Genomic DNA, 15832 nt, shown 5'->3' with positions numbered 1-15832 from the left:
TTTTCTAGGATATAGCTAATCTCCTTTATGAGGGCTATGCAATCCTCAGTGATGTGGCTGAAATCTTCATGGTAAGCGCACCATTTAGACTTGTCTTTCCAGCCACTTGATTTCTCTTCTTTCCTTGGCTACCTTGCTTTTTTACCAAGATCATGCATGGTAAAGATTAGACCTGAAACATCCACAGTAAAACAATAGTCAGTATTCCTCGGGAATTCATTTTCCTCCCCATCACCCTCATGGGTACTAACCCTATGCTGACCAGGTTTGGAATATCGTTTCCGCTTATAGGATCTTTGGGCCGAAGAATCAGCCTTCCTATTAGGATTGTCATATTAACTCAGGGAACTGGTCCTCCTCTGGATCTTCTTATATTCTTCCAGTCTGATGGACCTCGATGTTCTACTTCTGACTTCATCCGCTTTCCTGCATGGGGTCATTACGAGATCCTTATAAAAGGGAGGATCCTTCATTAAACCCATCTTTAAGGCTTCCACAGTAGTGGCCATGTCGATATTAGGAATATTCAGTGCTTCCTTGCCATACCTGCTTACAAAATCCCTAAGGGATTTCTTAGGATCTTGGACTAGTCGATAAAGGTCACTAGTGATCTTTTCGAATGTCATGCTACAAGAAAATTTATTGTTAAAAAGATTAAGTAAATGGGAAAATAAAGTGATAGAGTAAGGTGTAACATTAAGAAGCCATTTTAAGTTTGATCCTTTGAGGGTCAAAGAAAAACTTTTGCACAGGAAACCTTCCTTCATGTGTGAGGGAATGGGGATGATCTCCATTCTTTCCATGTATTATGCCACATGTTCCTCATGATCCATAGTTCTATCATGAGGTTTCATGCTCTTGTATAGGTTGGAGCACTCCAGGCACACTTAAGATCATTCCCCTTAACTGTTGATGTTTCTTGGCCATGACGGGGCTCATTCCTTTATCAAGGTCCATAGAGTTAGTATTAAAAGTATTATTATTCACGAAGTTACCAGAATCCTTGTTATTGGGAGTGATGAAGATTTCGTTGGGATCCTGGATCACATGGGCTTGTTTGTTTGGAATTACATCCCAAGTGGGAGCAGGTGTTGGTGTTAAGGATCCTTTCTTCCAGCGGTTTCCTGAAGATCCTATCTCCTACCAGTTTCCTGAAGATCCTATCTCCCAACGGTTTCCTGAGGATCTTACATTGTCAAAGTTTAGGATCTTGGGTTGCAAGATCGAGGGTGCTGCTCCTTGGGGTTTATGGATCTCCACCCTCATTCTTTTCATCTCCTTGAGTATAGTCTTGTTTTTCTCCCGTTGTTGGTTTAGTTGTTGCTATACCATCTTCACCATGGAGAAGAGTTCGCTATTATGGAATAAGAGGATCCAGGAATATCAGGGATCCCGGATTCACATTGTTGATGATCGGAAATGTGTACTTTTTAGAGGTATCCATAGTTTTCCTCTAACTGTGAGGTCCTTTTAGAAGTGGTGTAAGATTTTTTGACAAAATGGGAGGAATAGAGGAAGAAGATAAAGTTGTTTGTCTAGACATAATTTTCGAGAATTAAGAACGCCACAGTCCCACGATGGGCGCCAAATTGTTTTGGTTAAAAATTGACAAAGTAGATATTAACCAAATTGCATGAGAGGTTGTGGTGTTGTAGGTGAAGTGATTAACGAAAATAGAAGACTGCCCAAATGATTTACATGGAAAGCCTCCAGCATAAAACATTGGGATGTGATAATAATCATATACCTTGTATGATCTTATTGATTTGAACATAAATTACAGATATGAGCTTGATAATATGATTACAAATGATAAAGTGAGTCTAGATGAGTAAGGTGTCAGAGAATTGTCCTCGTTGTGTGTGTTTTACAGGTGCATTTATAATCTAGATTAAGTAACTAAATGTCTGATATATTCGGGGATCCTGCTGAACTGGTATTTAAAACGTGCTTTGTCTTGGTATTTCTGGGTCTTAAGCCTGGTTGCACTGATTCTTTGTTGTGAATGAGTCTTATGTTGACCATTTCTGCACATGTGACAAATAAACAAGAAATATAGTTGTTAAACTTGTTGGGCAATAATAATGGCGTTGTTGAGGATCTTGATGTATGTTCGGGAACCTAAGACTCCTTTAAGATCCGAGATCTTGGATAGGTTTAAGGATCCTTATATATCTTTTAGATTCGGGATCCTAGATAGGATTGAGGATCTTATCCCTAACACCAGTACTAAGGGGAAGGGTCCGACGTGATGCCACAACATACACTCCTCACTATTTTCTGCACTTTTGATATTGTACTATGATGATTTGACATTATTGTTTTGTGATGGTTTTGGAACAATGTGATTATTGTAATTCTTGTTTTTACAATGAAAATTTTTATCCTGGTTTTTAGGTCGTTGCAAACTAATTGTGCAAAAAAGAAAACTTTAGTTACCAATCCGGAACAAAGCCAAAACTTTGTTGTGCTACAATGTCAACTTCCCTTATTTTTATATCTTTATCTTTATATGCTTTTGTATATATTTTCTTTTTTGTTGGAAGTTTTCTACAGAGTAATCTATGTGCCTTATGGTAGGTTGCAAAACATTCTACCTCCTTTGTACCTTATGATAGGGATCTCGAACATCCTACCACATTAACCATTTTCAACCCGTCAGATCCTTCAATTTTGCAAACCGTCATATATATGTCAAATATAGATGAACAATTAGTAAAACCAATGACAAACACTTCAAATACAATGACACTAACGTTTTTATATAAGGGTGAGCATCCACCGCCCAACTCTGGACCTGAAACCTATATAAGTGGATCACCCGGTTTCAAAATTTTGGAACCAGAATAGAGAATAGAACCGGGTCTGGTTTTGATCTTAAATTTTAAGAGGTGGACTTAGGGATTTTCTTATATAAAATACTTTTTAAAAGATATTTTTGAGTTAGATTTTAGAAGTAATTTTAATATCCATTATTTAATCATAACTTTGTATAAAATATATTGACTTGGTATACTATTAGGAAGGTTTTTAGACCTTGATGTGATGTTACTTACAAGTAATAACAATATCAAGGGAAGTAAGTTATGACTTATGAGTTATGACTACAACAAATGTTTGTTCCACTTCTCAAGATAGAAAATTAAATTCATTCAAGAATATTGATGAGGGATACCCGAATCCAAAACAGTACACATGCAATTTGAATTACAACAATTTTCATTGAGAAACATTAGATCCTAAAAGAATTTTCTTCATTTGATCTACAAAATCTTGCATTTGTTCCCTTGAATGTGTTGGAGATGGATAGACACAAGCACAATCCAACTCACCATCACGAACCGTGTCAAAGATTGCAAGTGAAGGACTCACACCATGAACAGATGCACACCCAATGCAGTCAAGCAAACCAATGTCCTTGTGAAACTGACTTGAGTTTTGAGTTATTGGCTCTTCAAATACAGAAATGAGTGAAGTTCTCAATGAAGAAGAAGGCGTCAAACCAGGGTTGTCAATGGCTTTGCACATCAAGAAGTTTAAGTCAGCCATGTCCGTGAAGTGCTTATTGTTGTTCTTTGCAGTTTCTAAGGCCGTGTAGATTCTTTTTGCTAGATCCCACAAATCATCCCCTCCCTTCACATCATGGGAGTTTAAGATGGCAGAATGGTAAAATCCTACATCATTTGACAAATTTCAAGTTAATGCCAATTATTTGTTATGCACGACACACTGCGTTTGATCTGCATTAGACTGAGACTGATACTGATATCAATGTATGACAAAAGCGGTACACGACTCTTTGTCATGTCATGTCATATGTCATTAGATATTATCCATCCAATTCTACAATCAAAGAGATTACCAATTTAGTGTTTTACCAATATGATGATCACTAAGAACTGGATCAAGAAGTGCACGACAATCAATGAGTGTTGCAAGCGAATACTTCTCCCATTTGTCATCAGGAAGGTTTTTAGAAGCACGAGAAGCGATAAATGCAGCTGCTGTTAACACAGCATATAGTTTGATATTTCTTGATTTGCAGCCCTGAAAAAAGTCATGTCATTAGTTAGCTAATATTCATTATTGAGAAGAAGACATTACAAATTTGCTGATCTTGGATCACCTGGAAAGTTCTATTAACTGGGATGATCATTTTAGTTAGCTAATATTGGAAGAAACAAGTTCAAGATCTATATACCCAATTGAGTATAGTGGTTATATATGTTATAAGATGATATGATATAAAAAGGATGAAATTTAAAGCAATGTGATTGAAAATAAGAACACTTGCCCCAAGAATCTGATCGGTATCTTCTAATCCGATCTGCATCCTCACGTAATGAGTCGAATCGGGCAAACCAGTAGCTTTAAAATCCAAATGCGAAAATCTGAAAGAATTCACGGAGTACCCAAGCATGTCAACCCCACGAGCCCAAAACGGTTTATTAGCTTTTCCGGCAGGTATGCAATCTTCGATCGGTAAACCCATACCATCTTCTTTCACTATTTCCTTGTCAACGCATCCTTCTCCGGCGGCAATTAACCCCAATAACTCCCTCAACAAAAACGCCGCAGCTGTTCGATCACACACACCCGTATGCAACCGCAGGACCACCACCCATTTCTGATCCGGCAAATTGTAAAGGCTCGCGAACATCACGTCGTTTTCAGTAACCCGATTGTCTTGATTGCGCCAGGCGTTTGTGTTCATCTCGTGCTCGAGCGCTTGGTAGTATGATTGGGCAAGATCGGAGGTATGGATTTCGAGGGGGGTGGAAGCGGAGGGGGTGAACAACAAGAAAGTGTTGGTGGAGGGATTGGATCGGAGTTTTGAACGGAGGATAGGGTGGGAGTCTTGGAGTTTGTGAATGGAGGCTTGTAGATGCGATAGATTGGGAGGTTTGGAGAAGAGTAGGGCTAAGGCAGTAACGCCGGTGCCGCCGGGAACGGCTCTGCACCAGCTGTACTCGGTGCCGCCGACGGAGCGCGACATAGCATCAGGCGAAGATTCTGTTGACATTTGGGGTGATGGAGGAGGAGTTAGTCGGAAGAAGACGACAGATACACTAATTGGAGATGGAGCGTTCCTGATTTTCTTGTAACATCATGAAATCGAAAACCTTTTTCGATTGGGACAAAAAGAGGAGGGTTAAAGTCATATTTTGCCATCGATTATCACCATTTTACTTTTTAAACCTATATTTCTAAATATATATATTTATTGGGATAATCACAAAAATACCAAATGTTATTATTGAATATCGGAAAATCACCAAAGGCATCTCCAAAATTTGGATCATGGTATTAAAAAAATGTTTCTTTTTTAACAAACAGTAAACTTATCGGTTGTTTGCTGATAGGACAAGACTTAAAATATGCAAGACATTCAATTATAAATTTTGAGCAAATTATAGGTTCCATGGTTTGATATAAATTGTATGTTTGGTATTTAACTTATTTTTTTAATTAGGAATATCTTTATTGTTTCTTTTTATTACACGCTTAGTTCCTATCTTATCTAAAAAGATTATTTTTCTTTTTGATTTTTTAATTTATTAAAATAAACATAACCCAACCTCACTTCCATCCCACTTTACTTACCCCAATTTATTTAAATAAATTAAAAAATCAAAAGCAAAATACTTTTTTAGGTAAGACAGAGACCTAGAGTGCAACAAAAACAAACTGTATGAACCTTCCGAGTTAAAATAAATAAGTTAGGGACCAAACGTACGAATTACCCCAGACCATAGGGACCATTCGTGCAATTTACTCATATATTTTTTTATGTACTCTATTAGATATAAATTGGACTTAATGTGTTTCATATTATTCACATTCGGTCTTAAATTTTTTTTACTTGCATGTGTGGTTCTTTTATATATATATATATATATATATATATATATATATATATATATATATATATATATATATATATATATATATATATATATATATATATATATATATAGGTTCAGGTTCATTTGAAACCATTCTAATTTTGTAAGACCGTGAGACCAAATCTAAAAATAATTTTAAAATGCAAAATAAATGGAAAAATCCAAAAATTCTTTTTTTAAATATTATTTTCGGAACTTGAATTAACTAAAAAAAATATAAAAAAATATAAAAAAATAAAAAAAATAAAAAAAAATCGGTTTTTTTTTTTGAAAAATACATGAAATATTCTAAATAGAATATTACACTGACATATTCTAAAAAATAATTTTAAAATGCAAAATAAATGGAAAAATCTAAAAATTCTTTTTTTAAATATTATTTTCGGAACTTGAATTAAGTAAAAATATAAAAAAAATATAAAAAAATAAAAAAAAAATCTATTTTTTTTAAATACGTGAAATATTCTAAATAGAATATTACACTGTACATATTCTATAAATAATTTTAAAATGCAAAATAAATGGAAAAATCAAAAAATTCTTTTTTTAAATATTATTTTCGGAACATAAATTAACTAAAATAAATAAAAAAATGCGTCTCACGGTCTCATAAAATATAGGTGGTCTCAAATGAACCTAACCCTATATATATATATATATATATATATATATATATATATATATATATATATATATATATATATATTATAAAGAAATCCTTTTTTCTTTCATCACGTTCATTTGAAATTTCCATAAGTTTTCAATTTTGTTTATAATAATAATTATAAGTTGGTTAATAAGGTTAAATAAATATCAAAACTAAAGTGTAATCATATATAAACTAAATTTTAATATTAAAATAATATCTGTACTTCTACTTATTAAGTGATTTTTTTTTTTTAACTTTTAACATATTATACTTAATTTATTAGTTTTAATATATTGTTAGATGTAAACCATTATCATTTTAAAGATATAATTTTGGAACAATTTTTATAAAAAACTTAAATTATTAATTTGAATATAACATTACAGGGTTAATAAAAAAAGTATTTTTCTTTTCACCAAATTCATTTGAAACTTCTATGACTTTTCAATCTTTTTATAATAATGATTATAAGTTGGTTAATAAGGTTAAATAAATATCAAACTTAAAGTGTTATCATATATAAACTAAATTTCAATAGTAAAATAATATTTATTTCTATTTATAAGGTTGTATTTAACTTTTAATATATTATACTTAATTTATTAGTTTTAATATATTGTTGTATGTAAACCATTATTATTTTAAAGCTACAACTTTTAACTAGTTTGAATAAATACTTAGATTGTTATTTTAAGTATAACACTACAGTGTCAACTTAAATATAAATTTTAGTTCAACTTAAACAACTCATAAAATATTTTGTAAGTAGTTAAAGTGATTAATTGTAGTGTCTTTCTAAGAATGGTTATAAGTTGGCTAATAAGGTTAAATAAATATCCAATCTAAAGTGTAATCATAAATATAAAAAAATCACTAATAAAATAATATATTTACTTCTACTTATAAATTTATGTCTTTAACTTTTAACATATTATACTTAATTTATTAGATTTAATATGTTGTTGTATGTAAATTATTATCAGTTTAAAGTTACAAGTTTTGAAAGTTTGGATAAAATACTTAAAATATTAATTTAAATATAACATTACAGGTCAATTTAAATATAAATTTCAGTTCCATTTAAAAAAATCCAAACAATATTTTATGAATAGTTAAATGTGATAAATTATAGTGTTAAATGCAAAAACTAAACTGTAATCTTAATTTAACTAAAGTATTTTCTAAATATATTTTTATAATAATTAAAAGTTTTCAAATAAGTAATTTAAAATAATTTACAGTAACAATATTTAAAAATAAATCTATATAAATGATTATATTGTTATTTCTAAAAACAAAAAACAATGTTTGATGTTTTAAATAATTGGAATGATAGTAATTAAAACGATAAACAAATATATTTTAAAAAATTAATTAATAATAACAACTATAAATAACATTAAACAATATATTTTATTTAATTTTATTCATGAGTAACTCGCCAGATAGAGGTCATTTAAACGATTGAGAATATACGGTTTTAAAAGATGTATATATTATCATATAAGTCAAAATAATAAATATATAATATCAACTTAGCATACGAATTATTATATCAAATTTCACAACAACGTTATTGTTATATTTAAAAAAACATATATTTGTAAAGATTTCAACTATATAGATGTTTTTGCGCAACACGCGGGTATTCGCCTAATGTGTGTGTGTGTGTGTGTATATATATATATAGAGAGAGATAGATAGATAGATAGATGTATGTTCTGTTGAAATTAAAAATAAAATAAAGATCTTGAGATTAAACCTCAACCATATATTTTACATCTATCGTTCCAACCCTCCGGCGTACCGATACGACAGTCTGTTATAATCATATAGCGCCGCTCGTTCCTTTCTCTTCCACCACCATCGCCACCACCATAACCGCCACCACCACCACACTACCACCATTTCTGACACCAGCTGACCCCACCACTGTCACCTTCATCATTTATACCACTACCACCTCTTCTGCCACCAATTGTCATATTCATTTATGATTACTTAGTTTGTGAAAAGTCATATATGTATAATTATTTATGATTATGCATATACGTATAAACAAGAAAAAGTATATATGATTATACCTTTATGTCATATAATCATTTATGATTAGGCATACCCTGCTATTACTGGTACGTTTGAGCGTTAGAGTGGCAAATGAGAAATAGGTGGCTGAGGTTGAATCTCAAGATCTATACTTTTTTTTAATCTCAAGTGAACCGTCCCACACACACACACATATATATATATATATATATATATATATATATATATATATATATATATATATATATATATATATATATATATATATATATATATATATATATATATATATATATAGGGCATAGGGAATATGTGGCTATCATGTACCTAATCTTATATATAGAACCCTTCAAACAATGTAGTTTTGATCAATTTATATCCAAACTAATCATGATATCTCTTTTACTATTCTTCCTTAATCATGTGACTTACTAAATCGATCGAATTTAAGTTTTTTTTCTTCATTGTGTCTAAGAACTTAAAGCATTAAAAGTCATGACAATTTAATCAAACATACTAAATTCTAAATGAAAACTAATAGAATAAAAGATAAAAGAAGAACATGTCATAACTCAATCAAGCTTATGACAAAATCATTGGATATAGTTTTTCAATTGAAAGACAAAACGCTTGAGTTATATTCGTTAAAAAATATTGGTTTTTTATTTTATCAACAAACTTCAATAATCATTTGCAATAAAAATATATATAATTGATCTTTTTCATTCCATAATTGAACTTAATTCAGTAGTATTCTATCAAAACAAAACTAAGAGAAAATGAAATTGGATTCTTTTGTTTAAAACTACTACTTTTAAAAGGTTCTATTCACTTTTCTCATATATATATATATATATATATATATATATATATATATATATATATATATATATATATATATATATATATATATATATATATATATATAGGGTTAGGTTATAATGTGAATGACATTTATTATGTGGATGTAGGGATAAATATGGACCAATGGTTTTGGTTAGTTTAAGAAATTGATTTACCAATATTATAAATTTAAAGAAAATAGAATGTATGTCATTTAACTAAAAAAGGTAATATTGTACATTTTCATTATCTTCAAATTAGGAAACATAAGCTTAATTAATGAATTTTCGGAATTTAAGGGATATTTGATTCTTTTTATTTTGAATTCTGATCTTTTAAATTAATTCACTACATGAAAAATACCCTTTAATGACGCGCAAACAATGACACTCGCAGATTTACAATACGCATTTTTGTGTGTCCATAAAAATAATGTTAGGTTTCCAAAAACTGAAGGATAGAGGTCACGTATTTTTGCGTGCCCTTAAACTAGTGCCTAAAAAAAAGAAAAGAAAAACACGGAGGGCACCTAACGAAAAAAGGGCGTCTTCTAAGGGTGTCGTTTTATATTTTTTTTAGGAAGGGCGCGTTCTTCATTTTTTTAATAGCCGGGAAATGAAATCCCAAAAAATTTAACACCCCGCCATTTATCTCCTTCTTCTCCAATGAACCCTAATAGAATTGTGATGCTATCAATCCTTTTGAAGCAACCCGTCTTCCTCTACCTCTTCACTCTCTATCCCTTTCCATTTGGAAGCCCTAACCTCGACCACCACCATCGAACCCCATCATCTCTAAGAGTTCAGAGTGCATCTGATGAAATCGACAGTTGGATCAACTCCGTAATCGGCGACGACTACCGCTGCTTCTTTCGCTCGTACTCCGACCGCCACCACCTTCTCTTTCCGGTTGTTCGCATCCATAAAGGCAACAACATGCTTGTCATCGCCGAATTTATTCTTTGCTCTACCCGGTTTCCCCTCGCATCACACATTTTCTTTCTCCTGACCTTACTTGTTAATCGTCTCATCAGATCTCTACTCTAGTGTCATTCTAAGATCAAGAAATTTCAAGCCCTAGTCTCCCTCTGAGACAGAGACGAAAAGAGAAGAAACATGAAGATGCTCGCACGCCTTTTTCTGGTCATCCTTCTACCTAGTTGTTGTTTCTTTCATCGGTCCTTCCGATTGGTCTTCTTCTTCATCACCATCTACTGAACGACTCATTGATTTTGGCGATTATGGCTTCGAATTCAGTTCCATCCAATTCTCCAACAGATTTCTCATTTGTTCTCCATAAATCCCCCTTTACCACCATTACATCTGCAGCCTCACGACAACCACTCATCGCTATTCGTAAGTCCATCACCACCTTCTGAAGCAAGTTGAAATAGGAACCGACAATGCGAATGCTGAAGTTAGAGTGATTCCCGATGTTCAGGTGAGATTATTTCCATTTACCTATATAAATCTCGATTGTGCTCTCTTTTCTCCTCTCTCATCCCAACATCGCCATATCAATATTAAATTGAAATCTTCTACAATTTCTTTTAGGGCTTTCTCTATCTTGTATCTCTCTTAATCCTCTGGAACAGAGCTATCAAAATTCGGGATCTCCAAGTTTCAATCATGAATTTCATACAAAACTTGGAAGCTTTTGAAGATTTAGTCGAGTAATTTCTTGTTAATCCTTCACCCTCCATAGATAGCCAATGTTGTAATTTTAGTCGTATTAATGCCTGCCTCTTCTTAAAATCTTGATAAAGTGAGTTAAATGGAGAAAAGAATTGTTAGGGTATTGACCAAATGGTATTTGCACAAGCAAATATCACAAAGGGACAACACCAAGTTTGTAAATGGAGCAATTGTTGGGGAGAGGACTGTCTTTCAGGTCAGTGAATCTAGTCTTGTCTTGTTGTTGCATTATTATTATTGTAAGTGTTGTTGTATTATCATTATTATTAAAAAAAAAAAATAAACTCCCCCTAAATGTATCAATTCATATTAAGGCTAATTTAATTTATTATTTAAAAAACAAAAATCAATTTATTTGTTTTGCTGTTATTGCCCCTGATTGGGAACAATATATTAAAGCAATCTAGTGTTTGATGGTGCAGGGAAAGTATTTGATTTTATAATCTTTTTATTTACCCTAGCTTTATTCACTGGTTATATCATATGGCAGGAAACATGTGTTTTTGGTAAGGTAACAAAGGGAATGGAGACAATTAAGAAGATTGAGTTGTTGGGAACAAGTGATGGAAAACCTTCTGGTGTGGTAAAAATTGTGGATTGTGGCGAAATTAAGAAGAATAATGTGGTGGAACCCGTAAAAGGTATTGTTGTTATTTATTAACCATGAATAACATTTATTTTATTATATAATTTATTGTTACATTTTCTTTATAGGTAAAAAGAAAAAAAACTGTAAAGAAAGATACTTCTTCTGATGACAGTTCCGATAGGCGAGTAAAAAAACGTCATGGATCAACTATCAGGGAGAAATTGAGGAAACGAAGGAAGTCCTCACCATCTGATTCAGATTCCGACTCTTATTCTTCGGAGAGTGATTCCGATTCCGATTCGGAGTCCGAATCAGAAGCTGATTCCGATTCTTCAAGTTCATCTGCTGGTGGTAACAGGAGGAAGAAAAGATCAACAAAGAAAGAAGTCAAACAGCGTAAGAACAAACGGAAAGAAAAGAGACGGTTGTCTGGCAAAAGATCAAAAAGAAGGTCCAAATAGTTGTTTTTGATATATATATATATATATATATATATATATATATATATATATATATATATATATATATATATATATATATAAAACTTAAATCTCTTTTCATATAATATTGTATTTGTAACTTGTAAAAGTGGACTTACTTTAGGAGCTCTGGGAGTTCAAGTGAAACATAAAGTGGGAGTAGTAGTTCTGATGATGGAAAAGCAAATTGACGTGTTGCAAAGGCCATAAATAGACCTCCAAGTACTTCTGCTGTACTTTTTCCCCTTCTTTTTAAGGGCATATTGCAGGAAATAACAACATACTATACTCTTTCTACCAATATAGGCATTGTACTGTATTTGTACCCATAATAACAATATAGCAATGTTGGATTTTAATCTTGATAGCTTGTTTTTAGTAGCAACAAACTTATATTTTCTTTACAGATAGTAGTATTATGTAGTAGATAACTTAATATGCTCGTATATATATGTAGAAAATGCAACATTGCCATTTTGGGTAAAAATAAAGTACATTGCTATTATGGTAGGTATAACTTATAAGTGTTATCATAAGTAAAAAATAATAATAAAAAACATTGCTATTATTGGTAAAGAGACGTACGTATGTAAGTAGGTTGCTGCTATGGGTAAAAAATAAAGTACAAAGCAAATTTCAGTTTTCCTTACTCAACTGTTAGTGAGATAGATGCTTACAAATCTTGTTATGTAATATGTAGTGAGGAAAAGTTTACTAGATCTGTCTCGAAAGGAACCTGAATCAAAGGTCGAAATTAAGGATCAAAATGCAAAGAAAACAACCTTAGAAGAGCAAGAACTTGTTAAAAATGGGGTTGTGAAGGAGAAGGAGAAGGAAAAAAAGCTTCAATTACTTACTGCATAACCTACATTTTGAGTTGCATCACCAAGCATTCACCAGAATTCTAATGGTGGGGCATATATTAGGAGGGATTGCCACCTCTCTCCTCTTTTCAGCCTTCGAATCATGGCTTGTTGCTGAACACAACAAGGTGAGATATAATATTACATTTCTAAATACACCCTTTATATTGTGTATGGTTCTAATGCTCTTGTTTTGATGCATCTGTAGAGAGGTTTTGAGCAACAATGGCTATCAATTACATTCTCCAAGGCAATATTTCTTGGGAATGGACTGGTTGCCATTTTAGCTGGTTTATTTGGAAATCTTTTAGTTGGTTCATTGGCCAGGGGACCTGTTGCTCCATTTGATGCAGCTTCAATCTTTCTTGCCATTGGAATGGCCATCATCATATCATCATGGACTGAAAATTATGGTGACTCATCAGAAAGAAAAGATCTAATGACCCAATTCAGGGGTGCTGCTATTGCAATTGCATCAGGTCTCTCTCTCTCTCTCTCTCATATATATACAGGAGAAGCATGAAGAATCCAAAGTGGCAATCTTGTAATTATGCATACATATCATTCTGCCTTCTAAATTTGGACCTAATAGTTTCTTTTTTTTTTCTGTAAAAACAAATGAAAGGATAGCATTATTGGGTGCAATACAATCTTTATTCAAGGGTTCAATGTACACTTTTATGTTTCTATGGACACCTGCTTTAAGCCCAAATGGTGAAGACATTCAACATGGTTTCATTTTTTATACTTTCATGTTATCTTCCATGTTAGGAAGCTCTTTAGCTTCTCGGTTATTAGCACACACACTGACATACATTGATATTGTGTTGTGTCGTGTGTGTGTATGTATATATATATATATATATATATATATATATATATATATATATATATATATAAATCAAGATTCACTTTCCACTCGGACAAAAATACTCTTCCAGATTGTTCCGAATTATTATGACCATTTTGCCCTCATAGGAATTTTGACATTAATATACATGTGCACATTTCTTTTAGTGTAGATTTTGTCGAAGAGAAATGACAACAAAGAAGATAAGTATCTCTTGTTGTTTGTATATATACACTTTTTCTTCTTGTTTAATAACTTAAAAACTATATAAATGTGAAAATTGAAGGTTCACACATTGTTAAAAGGATTGGAAAAGATAATTGCAAGTGCAGATATTCCAATGTTCATCTGTGGTGACTTCAATTCAGTTCCAGGAAGGTATGTGTCATTTCTGCTACATTTGTTATGTGTGTTGTGTGGCCAACAAACATCTGTTTTCATTACTTTGGTGTATGTAATTATTGATCCACGGTAAGTCCATGGATTTACTGTGTTTTTGGATTGTCCTATAGGTAGCATCTCAACTTCTGATTAATTTGGTGTACTATTTTGGCAGGTTGATCTCTAGGGCCTGCTAGAAGGATTGTATATTACAGTTAAGCATCTATCTAAGACTTCACGGCAAGGACTTGATGAATATAAGTTAGCAATGTTTTACTTGATTTGGACATGAACAAGACTCAAGCAAAGGCAAGACTCATACTTTGGCATGGCTAGAAGCTTTGGAGGAAACAAGACTCAAGCAAAAGCAAACACACAGAGAGTTGTTGGTACATAGTAAGCTAGATAATGCGATTGTATATAAATTCTACTTCTCTTGAGTTCATTTCTTTTATTACAATTACTCAATATTGGAATAATTATTTGTATTTGACATATTCATGAAATGAATTATCTTTGTTATTTATGGTATTTTATTTTGTATTATGAGATTTTTAATGTATTATTTAATTTGAAAATTAGTAAATCAATAAAATAATTTTTTTTAAAACATTTAAAATTATGATACGCAAAAATGTGTGTCATCTTCATTTATGACATGGCCTTTCTTGACAGGGGCTTTCTAGATACGCATTGCGTGTCATTAACACGCGCGTCGTAAGGTTACGACACGCGAATGCGTGTCGTCTTCCTTTATGACAGGGCCTTCCTTGATACGCATTGCGTGTCGTAAATGGGCGACGTAATTGTGCGTCGTAAATGAGCGTCGTCTCTCTTTATGACAGGGCCTTCCTTGACGCGCATTTGCACGTCGTCTGAGCCTTTTATGACGCGCAATGAGTGTCGTAAAAGGCTGTTTTTCTAGTAGTGATTCAATTCTAATTCTAATGTCATTGTTATTTTTACTTGATTTTTTCTTCTGCCATAATGAAATTCTAACAAAATGATATTCTATGAGAATGCCAAAATACAAATTTTGCAAAATACAAGTCCCATTCTATAAGAATACAACTCAAATTTTATTAGAATACAATGTCATTCATGAAGCTTTTGTCACATTATAAAGAATAAAATGCTTTAGAGTAAGTTATTCTTGAAAGAATATCCATTCTATAAGAATAAAATCTCATTCTTGAAAATGTTAGTCATTCTTGAAAGAATCTTCATTCTCATTCTTTTTCCTGTTTTAGTAGATTCTTTTTCCTGTTTTAGTAGCTTGTATCTCATGATTTACGTGGCCTTGTTGGTGTGATGAATCTCGTTTTTCATGAAATTGTCTCTTAATTTCCATCTACCATTATTATTCCAAACAACTTTGCTGCATTTGGCCCTGAAATAAAACACATACACAATCCAATCCCAAAAAAATTTAATATCTTTATCAATAAGTTATAGTCAAATTCCAATGCCCCACATTGGTTTCACCAAGCTTCCATGTATTAGAGACTACATAATTACTCTAAAGTACCATT

General features: G+C 32.1%; 1 protein-coding gene across 1 annotated transcript; it reads right to left on the bottom strand.

Moving 5' to 3' along the window:
- Window positions 1-3135: 3135 nt before the first annotated feature.
- Window positions 3136-5148, bottom strand: LOC145048125 (GATA zinc finger protein). Its single transcript, XM_078996544.1, has 3 exons — window positions 4295-5148; window positions 3879-4047; window positions 3136-3674 (listed from the first exon to the last, which is right to left on the bottom strand). Exons 1-3 carry the CDS (start codon window positions 5021-5023, stop codon window positions 3220-3222), a joined length of 1353 nt encoding a protein of 450 aa, XP_078852670.1. The 5' UTR covers window positions 5024-5148; the 3' UTR covers window positions 3136-3219.
- Between the last annotated feature and the right edge of the window lie 10684 nt (window positions 5149-15832).

This window comes from Lactuca saligna, chromosome 5, assembly GCF_052625555.1.
Source record: "Lactuca saligna cultivar CGN05327 chromosome 5, ASM5262555v1, whole genome shotgun sequence".
In the NCBI taxonomy this organism is placed as follows: domain Eukaryota; kingdom Viridiplantae; phylum Streptophyta; class Magnoliopsida; order Asterales; family Asteraceae; genus Lactuca; species Lactuca saligna.
This window is presented reverse-complemented; position numbering and strand designations above follow the sequence as displayed.